This window comes from Pocillopora verrucosa, chromosome 5, assembly GCF_036669915.1.
Source record: "Pocillopora verrucosa isolate sample1 chromosome 5, ASM3666991v2, whole genome shotgun sequence".
NCBI lineage: Eukaryota > Metazoa > Cnidaria > Anthozoa > Scleractinia > Pocilloporidae > Pocillopora > Pocillopora verrucosa.
Genome location: NC_089316.1, coordinates 15,712,197 through 15,724,615, shown reverse-complemented (window position 1 = coordinate 15,724,615; position 12,419 = coordinate 15,712,197). Strand labels below are relative to the sequence as shown.

Here is a 12,419-nt window from a genome sequence, read left to right as displayed (position 1 = left end):
TATGTAAAACGCTTTTATTCCATCAAAAACTTTAAATGAGAAAAAAATTTTGGTTATCTATCTATGAATCAAGCCCCATCCAAAAGTCCCTTTTTATCCCTCTCTGCCTCTCTGCACTCTAAGTCTGTTTGTCTTCCTTTTCTTTTCTAGCAGCAGCCGTCTTGCCTTCTAACTTGTCATCCTATTTGTATATTTTTTTGGAAAAAATCAAGAAGGCCTTTACAAACCTACTGATCTTTTTTCCCAGCCATGGGATGGATACAGATGTCGCCGTCTACAGTTTGCTTTGGCGCCAAAGATGATTCGTATGGTATCTTTAGAACAGCCATTTCAGGTAACATCACTACATTCAAATTAACATACCAACATGGTCATGTCACCTGTCATGAAGCGGACCCAAGCTATCAGTCTAAGTGGGGCTGCCTTTGGCCTCCTCTCATTCCTAATCAAATGGCCACTTTGATAACTGACAATGACCGTAATCTCCTTCTGCCTACTAACGATTACCGATCAAATTTTTTGGGATGTACGTTTTACAGCTTTCCTTGGGCCACAACCGAATCGCCAGATCCGCTCTTTGATAACTTTTCTTCCCCGCTGATGGTGGAGTCGAACCAGGAATTCCAAATCTGGTTCAGTGAGGACTTATTAAGATGGGGCCATTCTGATAACGGATTGGAACGAACATGTGTAGCGGTGTATGGTCTGTATGTTTGAATGGCGGTGATCGCGTTGCCCAACGTTGTTTCGGAACTTTCGCAAAAGTTCATATTTCATAGTAAGTAAGTAAATAATATATCGAGAAGGAAACAAATTCCGGCTCATGTAAATTAAAAACAATAATTAATTCATCAACTGAAGTTAATCAAAGAGCTCCCCCCTTCCAAATAAATTTCTGAAGGTTAACTCAGGGCTTGAAGGAAGGATATACTAGTACGGGCATTTTGCTTGCGATAAACTGAACAATTACGAGACTGCTTGAGCGATAATAACAAGTAAAAGCCACCTAAAAATGCTGTGAATCAAATGCTGGTCTAAAGGTCTAAATTTTAGCGCTTCCTGGGCATTGTGTTTTGTTATCAAGGGAGAAAAAATTTTCAACGGACCTGTCTATCTTTACCAAGTATGGATGAGCAAACTGCCATTAAATTCTGTTTGTGAAATTAAAAAATACTCCTAAAAACGGGATGAAATTTAGCAGGGTGGGTAACACGCCAATCAGTAAGGTCACATAAACGTATCTCAACATTTTCACCTTGTGTACGAGGCAAACAGAGACCAAATGCAACTGGGTTTCTGGAGGGGAAGGATCAAAATTCCCTAATTATTGGGTTTTGCTCCACCACTTTATATTTCGAATGGCAACTTTTTCCCGAGTGAATTGTGTCCAGAGTTCATTGAAGAGGGAGGCCTTTGATCAAACCTTCGGAACGGTCAAAGTCATTAAAACTATTAACTTAACAAAAATTATCTTGAAAGGAAGTCTGTTTAACCAAAAAGTCCAAACGATAGTGACGGAAAATTTTGTAAATTAAAATTGTACGACAACGACGGGCAATGCTTTTTCTTGAGGAAGGGTTCCGGTGCGAACGTGTGGAAGACAAATGCTTCCGTTTCCTTCAAAAATTAAAAATAACTTCGGCGGAATATCTCAACCAATGCCCTGATTGTAACTGTCTGTCTCCTCTCTCTGTCTTGATCAGAGGACCACAATGAGAACTACTGTTTCTACCAGTAATTGTGTAATCCAATAAAGTCATTATATTATTATTATTATCAGGGCGAATGTTGACTGTATTATGTTCTTTTATTTTCTTCTATGGATTTACTGCAGCAGATATTAAAAATATATTGGATGAAGTTTAATATGATATCACGAATCATCAAAAGTAAAGTCTGAGTGATCTGCTGAAGCCAAATGCTGAGGTAGATAACACAGACGTGAAGTTTGATACCTCATGATATTATACGAAAACCGAATTCAATAATTGTTTTATTACTCATGTGTTTAAGTAAACAGCAAAAGAAAACACTTCTTTCTGAGTTTGCAGAAGGATGTTAACACAACACGGACGGGGGAATGGGTAACTAGGCAGTCTTTGAACTTGACATGATAAATGAAATATCTGCTGCAAATGTTTGCTGCAGATATCTGATTGAATGCTCCCGACCGATCAGATTTTTCATTGTAAGTCTAATGTATAACAAATGTAGTTAAACAGAAGGAAACTCTTCTCCTGTTGATATCGATGTTACTCTCCATGGCTTACGCATGAAAGAAAAAGAAAGATCGTCCTTAAAAATGGAAAAGCTTAGCAGCATCATGGATGGAGAAGACCGGAAATATATTTCCAAGGCTTTCTCATGTATCTTGAAAGAAAAATTGAAACATGGAAATAAATCGCTATAGCAAACAAATCTCTAAGCACCTTCAAAAAAAAAACTTAGATTTAGTTTAAAATAAAAAAGTTTCCAAACGCTTGATATCGCTAAGTGCCTTACGTAGTGTCTACAAAACATAAATGTTATGTAAATGACACCTTATAAAATTCAATGCTTAGATCTCGCTCGCTATGGCTATTTTATTTACCTGGTTATTCTTATCATTATTAGCATTATCAATATGTCGTTTAAGTTAGCGTTGCTATTATTCTAATAAAAAATAACAATTTCGGTATGAGAACATGTAAAGTGTGTTCATTAGTAATGTAGTTTGCGCAAGCGAGGTAAAGCTGCCAGTGTGTGCACGTAAACTGCTTGTACGTGCATGTTAGGTATCTGTGTAAGCAATGTAAACTAGATTGGTTTACTAAGTTACGCTTATTATGTAATTATGTTAGCCTCGTAACTTATGTAGTTTGTAAGTACTTTGTAAGTGACTGGATGAAATAAATTTTAAAACCTTATGGACAGATAACTGTGCCATTGGCCACTGATAGTTTTCTCTTTGGGAAAATTTTTGGCAAATTTTAATGGCTAAATACTCTCTTCAGACATTGACAACGTCCAATTCAGAAAGGAGAGTGTCTTCCAATCCGGGAGTAATAAATATTTTACTTTTTTGAAGGATGGTGGTTCTTTTTCCACAATGGAAATTTTACTTCTGAAGTTGTGCGACTTTTAAGTATTTATTTTTATCAAAAATTGGATAAAATCAGTTCATCAAGAAGGAAAACGTTTCTCTCACAATTTCATTGCTCACAAATTTCATTTAAGTTATGTACAAGTGTTTGCCAAACTTTGCGACGAACAAATAATTATTCTAACCTTCCCATGGAAATTTCCTCATTATTATGAGGTATACGAAGAGTCCGACGCAAAATGCAGTTGTGGTGTCCAGGAAGTCAAATTATCGTTGCTCACCTCGGAATAGAGACATCATGCAAAGGCGGTCGTCATTTCCCTGCGAATTAAGGGAGTTTCTCTGGTGTAAGAACATCTGCTTCCAAAATAGATTAGATGAGTCTAAACAGATTTTAGAATGTTATCATTACTCCTTGATAGATGTCAGGGTCTCGAGGAATAATTGTGTTGATATCAGTTCTTTCTTCTTTCTCTTAGGTTGATTACTTTTCCTGTCATAAAAAAGGCCTCTTGTCTTTCATAATTGCTGCTAATAATAACTTAAAAAAAAACTGCCTCTCTCTATAAGAAACTCAATCCACTGCATAACCTACCACTTGTATTAATTATTTCCAATCTTGCAAAATAAAAGCCTGATGTTTTTTATTTCGAGGGCTACACAGAAACAAGCAATTATCTATGGAAAACATGTCTATCATTTTCTGTTTTTGCAGTGACTGTTTTTGAAAGGTGTTGTTCTTCCTGGAAGGTGAGCATGTTTCTTTGATGTTAAATCTATTAAAAGTGAAAGGCTTCAGTCACACTTATTTGACAGGTTACCAAAAAAATAAGATTGGACAATCCTTTGAGAAAGCCGTAATACATCGGTGATTTGTTCTGACTTATCAATAGCGAAAATAGCCTGAAATCATCGGAGGGGTGCATTCATTTTCATGGTTTCACTCAAATCACTTCGAATCAACCACCATTACAGTATGTCGTTTGCAGAAGAGAGATTATATAGCCCACTTTATCTTCGTGTTTGCTTTAGTATGTCTAGAAGACATAAAACTCTTTTCTTCCTTATAATGCTAGAATAAAAAACAGCCCTTCGCCCACCTGTGAAAAGGAAAAACTGTTCTTGGGCGGCAAGCACATGATGTTCAGCCTCCAATCCCTGAGAAGTGATCGCCTCGGATTCTTCGTTTTTCCCTTGCTCCAGCTCGTTCAGACCCTCCAGCAAATCCCCGCTGATTTCTACTTTACATTATCTGGTACAAAACAGACGTTTTAACTACTTCGTTCCAACGAGTGGCCAAAGGATTTCCCCTCACAATACCAATCTATTTCCTTTGGGTAATTATAATTTTCCATCTAAAAGGATAAACAGACAGTTTTTGCTTCACACTCCTCAGAGACTTCCACCAAATAGTACTCGCTGGCCTTCCCAGGCAACTGAAACTTCTTGACTATTAGTCCCAGCGCTTCTGAACAAGCAGTCTTGGACGATAAGGGAATGAATCGGTAGTATAACGTCTTCATACTCATGAAGACATGCAACATCTGAAAAAAAAAAAGCAAAACAAAACAAAAAAAACAGTGAAATGAATGAAATTAATAGAGCATAGCACGATCTATATATCTCAGCTGAAAAACGAGTGACCATAGTGATTTTAATGCCCTTCGAATGGGTTTGTAAAGCGGTAATTTTCACAGGAGAAAATCCGTCCTCTAAATTACTCAATAACCATTTAATACGATAATTGGCGTGTAAATATCAAGATTAACTATGCGTTACGTCTTGAGCCGATGACAAAAGAAAACTTAGGCTCTGTACTACTGAGTTGGGAGAGGTACTGTTGTAACTTCCAGTTGAGTGAGGTATTGTAAGGTATTGTAACTACTAGTTGAGAGAGGTATTGTAAGGTATTGTAACTTTCCGTTGAGAGAGGTATCGTAAGGTATTGTAACCTCGAGTTGAGAGAGGAATTGTAAGTCCCAAGAACTCAACACAAAGACCCTTACCAGCGTTTGAGCCCCGACTGTTTGCCATGAAGTTCAACCATTAGGCCTGCACTTCTCTCACACCTTAATCACTCCTTCATCCCTGCACCTTAACTCAAAGCGCTTTTTGTCAGGATCAGCCTAACGACACTGACAAAACAGAGGGCATCAGTAAGATCATGACGTAAACCTGAAAGGAAAGTGAGCAGTTTACATCAATATTGATGACAACAAACAATATATTTTTGAAGAGAGGGACGATAAAAATTCAAAAACTTATCAGCTGGAATTGTTGATCAGATCCTGGTTGCTTTAAAAGAGGATAATGCCGTCGAAATACCGAAACGTGATAGGATAACGTTTTATGTGTCGGACATTGCTACGAACTTTGAAAAACAGAAGCTTAATGTGCATCAAATTCTCGTGACCAATATTACAAAAGGAATGGAAAGGATTAAGGAGAAATGCTATTCTGATAAGGTGATGCAAAAAATCAGCAAATTAAAGATGCCAATTAAGATCAAAAATGACACTTCTCACAACACTTTTCAAAGCTTTCCCTTTTTTTAATCCATCTTGTATTTATTGAGACGCCATGCGAAGGTAGTCACTCGTTGCCTAGTCGATTTAGGGAATTTTCAGTTTTTTAAGGACACGGCCTGTTTCGAGGAGAGCCACGGTAAGTTCTGTCTATACAGCCAATTGAAGCTGATGATCAATTCACAGTAACGTGGGAGATTTGATAAATCCTAAACTATTTTATACAAAACCAAGGACTTCCAACAGGAACATGGAATCATTTGTCAATTACACTTCTACTAAAATAGACTCGTAATTAGAAGATATGTTTATTTCATGAGCGAAGTTGCCGGACGCTATATATTAATAAAACGACCATTCAAGAAAGATATTTTATCTCTCTGTAGGAAGAAAAGAAAAATGCTCTGAATATGCCTGTCTGATCCTATGAATTTTGAATGTGTTGAAGGAATATCTAAATGAGCTTCAGGCCAGGTGTCTGCTTGCCCTGCCGGGGGTAGAATATTTTCACCTGTCATTTATTTGACTTTCTAGAGGATATATTTACAACGTAACTCGCAGTAAAAATTGCGCCATCAAATATATCTGCTAAAATCAAATTGTATTCCCTCAGTCCTGAATCTTTCTATCGACCGAAACAAAATCGTCAAAGAGATTCTAAGTCGCAAAATTTATGATTGAATTCGTTATTTTATTTACCTCAATACCCTTATAAGGCGAGAAATGACAACCGCCAACTTTGTTGACTTAAGCTTCATAAAATGCCATCTTTCATTAAAACAGGTTGAATTAAACCACCTAATAAAAGACCGTTGTCTTTTAGTAAGCATGGAATTTTCTGCGCTGTTCATGATTGTATCCTACATTCCATTTATGACTTATTTAACGTTTGGTAAAGGTGAGTTGCAAACTGGGATTCATTTATTCTAAGATTCATTTATGGTTGTATCTTCTTTCATTTGTCTATTCAATCGATTTCACTGGTATAAAGCTGTCGCCGCACTCGGCTGATAATTAACATGTCGGTGAGATATAAGTTAACGCTTTTTCGTCACCCTAAATCCAAACCCTGTGTTCACCTTCCATCAATGATTTATCAGAAGAGGCATCTCATAAAAGGACTCGTTTTGGAAAATTTTTGTGGTATCCCATTCCAAAGAAAATTAAAAATTAGTCACAAGGTAACTCGCAACGGCGGTGGCTTCTAGTTATGCTTATGCTTATGCTCTCCTATCAATAACATTCACCAGGGATACTGGTAAAATATAATTCATCACAGTCTGGTAGCGGGAAATTTGAAGTTTTTACATTGTAGAGAAGTAGATCTTCACCACCCTTAACCTACACGAGGAATCATTTTAAAATAAAAATAATGCTGACATATGGAATCAACGATTTACATTTTCATCGTTGTCTATTTGTTAAGAGACATTACTTCCATATATCTACCGAAAATTAAAAAGATAGCATTTTTTTTTGCTGGCAAAGGACAGCTCGCGATACGAACACGTTTTAGGATTACGTTTGAAGGAAGACTTCAACAATCTCAAAAAATAATCAGTGACCTTAAGTGGAAATGCTCTAGTTAAAATTTGACGTAAACGTTTCGTGCAGCTTGAAAACTTTCTTCGCTTTCGAAACTCAAGCCTCTCCGTCTGCTGTTCATGAAAAGTATTTCAGTTGTCACATTAATTCCTTTATTTTTTCCTTAACCTCTAGTGCTTTGATAAAAAAAAATTTTTTCAGCGGTTGATAATAATGATACGCACCGACGGTGATATTTTGGGGCTGGTAATCTGTGGGAGCTGCAACTTGAAACGAGTGGCAGCTCTCAACCATCAAAAAGTGATAACAAACCATGCCAATCTCCATAGTGAGCGCGTGCAAAAAAAAAAAAAAAAATTGGACTATTCCTCGTCTTTGAATGTCAGTTTGACTTTTTCTTTTATTTTCTTACTAAATCATCTTCTATCGCAATATCAATCAGCAGCGTGATGCTAGACAACAATGGATCATACGTCAATATACGCAAACTTCCTAAATTAAACTACCTAAGCGGTGACAACGAAATCGAGAAAGGCAAATGAACACAAACTTTTTATTGTCTTCAGAATATTGGACATCTTGGGAGCGAACTTTTCTCACGGCGAACGATCTCAGAAACAAAAAAAAATCCTTCATTTAGATAATTTCATGTTATCCTTTTTTTCTCTTCAAAGTCATCCCTCTGGCCATTAATTTTAAGAGTTTCTTTTAACACGTCCTCATTCCTTTTGCCGTCGTGATGTGCTTGAGATCGCAGATTTTCGCCAAGGAGTTCGGTGTCTAGGCTAAATGTGTGTGATGAAAACAAAAGTTTTCTAAGTATATTTTTTATTGCTTTATTTTAGAGCGAAATCGGACAATGATGTTTCCAGATTACTTCTTCTTTGCTGAAAGACGTTTGGTAAACCATAAAATCGAAACTAAAAACGTCAAAGACTTGGATCACTGCGAACTTTTCTGCTACATGAACGACAACTGCGTCAGTGCTAACTTCAAAAAAGAGCCAGAGACTGGAGGAATGGACTATGTTTGTGAATTAAATAACGCAACTCATCTTGAATATGGTATTGACCTGTCGACTGATGCTGTTTTTTACTATCGTGGTTCAAAGGTAAACTATAAACTATAACTCAAATTCAGCAACTTGACGCTTTTCGATGAGTTGTGAAAAACAACGGACGTGTATCAAAACTTCCGTTCTTTCATTCATCTATCAATCATTTAAGACATCCATCTTTTCTTTTAAATTAAATTTTATTTTGTGTTTTTTTTTTCAGAACGCCTGCGGTAAAAACCTTCTGTGTCAAAATAATGCAACTTGTCAGTCCGGTTTCACAATCAAGGGATATCAATGCTTGTGCCATCCTGGATTCGAAGGAGAACATTGCGAAAAAGGTTAATTACAGAATATGCCGATAAGAACAATATATTTCTTAGAGTATTGGAACCAACCGTATCTATATATCACGTTTGGCCTTGGAGTGCGTATTATAACGGAATGCTACTAAGGCCGATCTCTGACGACTGATATCCGGCTACAGTTTGGAATGGTGGCCAGAGAGAGATTCCGCTGCAGTGGAAGTTTTTGTTTAGTCTAAATTAACAATCAATTTGTTACAATGGTAACTAACTAAAAGCTTTGTCCCCTCATATGAAAAAAAGCTTTGTCCCCTCATACGAGTTTATTTTGAATGTATATCTCACTCGTGTAGCCACTACCGTTGTAGAATTTTTCTCTTCTGTTCCAAAATTTTTAGATATTGATGAATGCCAAAAAAATATTCACGATTGTCACTGAACACTACTTGTCAAAACACAAATGGATCCTTTATGTGCACCTGTTTATTTGGATTTAACGGAGATGGACGGAACTGCAAAGGTAAAGGCCTTTAGATTGTAATTGCCTCGTTATGACTTTGAGAAATGTAAGTTTTCTTGTGTTTGTTTGTATGTTTGTTAAATTTGTACGTTCCTTCTTGGTTTGTTTGTTTGTTTGATTGTTTTGACAAAGTAGTAACCCTCGCCCTTAGATTTTTGACCAATGGAAGAAAATGAAAATCCTTAATCCCATTTGAAAGCAAGAGGCCAAATGCTGAACATTTTCGTTGTCCAGCTTTCCCTTAAATAAAACATAGCGACCAACAACTCACAAATGAACATCTGCGATGAGAACGCCTCCTGCATTAATACCCAGGGCTCCTACAGTTGCGTCTGTAATCCTAAATACATTGGGGATGGTTTGAATTGTAAAGGTTAGTCTCTTTTAATCCCTATACATTTTTATAGATGGTACTGGCTGAAATCGCTGTAAATAATGTTGAGTGAATGGCTATTCTTGTTTGGCCATGTAACAAATCACATTAGTTTTTAGTGCCTTCAGTTTGCTTGGAAACGTCCTTCGACAAACCATTAGAGAAAAAGAAAGATATATTTGATTTTTTATATCATATTTGTAGACTTGATGTGCATCGTTTTTTTCCTCCAGGAGAGAAAACAATGATCCCCTTTATTTATTCTTGGTGATGCTTTGAAAGGATTGAAAGCAATCAAACAGAATAATCTAATTGGCTCAAATTGATATTGACCGCGGTCAAGATTTTCCCATTTTGATCTGACATTTTTTAATTTTTTTATTAAATATTCCCTACCAATGTCTTTTTCGGAAGATACAATAAGAAAGAGAGGTCACCGTGCTTGTTTGAGAGGCACCCCACTTATGCCTCTACCAGCAGTTTTTCACGCGCGTCATTTCACGGTACATTTTTCGGTAGCTAGAAGCAAGGGTTTTCAAAGTAAACATTAAAAAAAAACAACAACAATTTGAAAGGCATAAATTCTTGAACGTAGAAAACAATTTTATATATAATTTGTGAAAAATCAGGTAATTTCAATTGGCATCGACTTAAAACGTTCCTCGAGTAGTTGCTCTCGAGGTCATAATTTTCATCATCAAGATAATTTTTTAATTTCTCCGATTAAAATGGGATAACTTATGCAATGAAAAATAAAGGTCACCGCGCTCGTTAGAGAGCTGAGGGGCATCGAACCTCTTAGCGTGGTCCATTTATTGAATAGCAATACCGGGTTCTAGGAATTCGCGTGCGAATATTCGTCTGATTACGTGATTTTTATGCGCGGTACAGGGTGGCCAGTACAATACTAAGGAATCTCCTTTAGACTGATAGCAAAATTAAATTTGTTTGGTTCATTTCAATAGCAATTTATTGAAGAATAGTTGCCAAAATTAGGAAGCAGGCAAAGGGAATAAGAAAAACGTAGATCATGATAAATTTGAGTCTAGCTGACAAAGATCCGAGCAAAGTATGAGGTCGAAATTGAAGACTTTTGCAGGCAGAAATCCAAAAACACTTAATGCGAGACTAGGAGTGACTTAAAAAAGTGTTCTATGTTATAGAGGAGTTGCAATGTAGTAAATAGTTCTTCTTCAAACTGATCCTGCATGAGCAGATATGCCTGGACAACTTCGTTGGGAGCCGATTACTGTTTAAGCAATAGAAAACCTTTTTTCGGTGTTTACATTTTCTCATTAAAACATTCAGGAGGTTAGGAAATTTCTTGAAAGTTATGCGAACCCTCGACTGCGTCTCGCGCTTGCATAACTTTCTCAGATTCTCCCAACCTCCTCTCGTGTTTAGATGAGGGTATGTAAGCACTACAATTCCACTACGACACAGCAACCTTTTTCACAGTCAAGTAATTCAAGCTTTTGGCATTTTTTACGGGAGCATTTATTAACAAGTTTGATGGCTTTACATTCATCAACAACCTTTTCTGTGGTCAGCAGTCGATGATTGTAGGGCCGTATGAAAAACAAATCACTGAGCGATCGAGCCACGTCACGCATTGATATTCGGTGAATATGGTAACTTTTCAAGGATTTTGCCTCGAGGCTGTATGAAAAGGTCGGCCATTTTGTCCTTATTCAATAAATAGAAAATAATACATAATGCTCTGATAAGGAATTTCTCTTTGAGTGTTCAATTCGCTCATCAAATCATGAGCGAGAGCAGCGTACAAATAAGGTGTCGAGCAAGAGAATATAAACTGTATCGAGTAGGTATCGAGCTGAACACAAGAGGAGAAGTTTCATATCTGTAAGCAGCTATGTATTATTTTGTTTATCATATAAACACAATAGGCCTCTACTGAGAAAAAAAGTCGACTTTTCTACGTTGAACAATTATAGAAACCGACAATGGGCGTAACTTTATTTCCACAAAATTCTCAGTTATCGACTTTTCCTTAGCGAAAGAAGAAATTTTTTCATTTACACGGCCAAAATCGGCCTGTGACAAATCTTTCAGTTGTCGATATGGTTAACGCTTTGCCATACATTTATTAACCTAACACAGCAGATTGGCGATATCAAACGCGTAAAAATTAACGTACTATTATATGCGCGCTGTTACGAATTTTCTCAGGGCGGGAAATCCTTCGAAAGCACCGCTGTCTTTATGATGATTTTTTTTCCTTAAGCTTTCTTATAGAGAAAAATATATAAAACATCGCGTTAACCGAAATTCAACTTTTTAGCCGATCCGTGCCATAATTACAGAAACCTAAGCGAGGCTGACAGAAAGAGCACTTACATCACACCCCACGGCAAAGAAAAATGTGACCGCGAATCCTCATCCATAATATTCGGGGAATGGTATCGTTTTGTGGGAGATGCAGGAACAAAAATGCCAACCCAGTGCGTACCGGATAATAGATGTGGTGCGGCCTTATCAGGCTGGCTAAAAGGTGATCACCCCACACTGGCAGATGGTGAGGTTTCTTCAAAGGTCTGCTTTACCAGAGGTGGAGATTGTTGCAAGAAATCAAGGGACATAAAAGTGAAAGACTGCGGATCCTACTTTATTTACAAACTACTAAAGGTAACTGCTTGTGATCTGCGCTACTGTGGCACAGACTAAATGCTATAAGCAAGTCCTTCTGCAAAGTAAAAGGATTCACAAATTGATTTACTGGCATGCACATGTACATCAATGATAGCAAGGACTTAAAGAATTTCATATGATCCACTTTTTACGATTAGTGTTAAACAGTGAGTAGTTTCAACACAAGAGTACCTTTGGACTGCTTAGTTTGATCGTCCCAGTAAGAGTACTCCTGAGAAGTTGTGACAACAAGTAGTCAGTAATAGTGACTGACGTTTCTATAACCTCAGCGGAAATCATCATCAGAGTCGACTGAACAATAGTTGTTTAACCGAGTATTAGAACAGACTCCCCCCCCCCTTCCGT

The 12,419-nt window shown here is 37.1% G+C and overlaps 1 protein-coding gene across 1 annotated transcript; it reads left to right on the top strand.

Annotated features, from left to right (window-relative positions):
* The first annotated feature begins 6,419 nt into the window (after positions 1-6,419).
* On the top strand, positions 6,420-12,089 carry LOC136280744 (uromodulin-like). The gene is made up of 4 exons (XM_066166424.1): positions 6,420-6,505; positions 7,998-8,263; positions 8,430-8,547; positions 11,707-12,089. Exons 1-4 carry the CDS (start codon positions 6,436-6,438, stop codon positions 12,087-12,089), a joined length of 837 nt encoding a protein of 278 aa, XP_066022521.1. The 5' UTR covers positions 6,420-6,435.
* Positions 12,090-12,419: the final 330 nt, after the last annotated feature.

What these genes read in the sequence shown, in the direction of transcription:
- LOC136280744 (XM_066166424.1), top strand. Translation starts at nt 6,436, where the DNA reads ATGGAATTTTCTGCGCTGTTCATGATTGTATCCTACATTCCATTTATG. An exon ending in TTATTTAACGTTTGGTAAAG is followed by an intron (nt 6,506 to 7,997) that starts GTGAGTTGCAAA and finishes GCTTTATTTTAG; the next exon opens with AGCGAAATCGGACAATGATG. An exon ending in TTTACTATCGTGGTTCAAAG is followed by an intron (nt 8,264 to 8,429) that starts GTAAACTATAAA and finishes TTTTTTTTTCAG; the next exon opens with AACGCCTGCGGTAAAAACCT.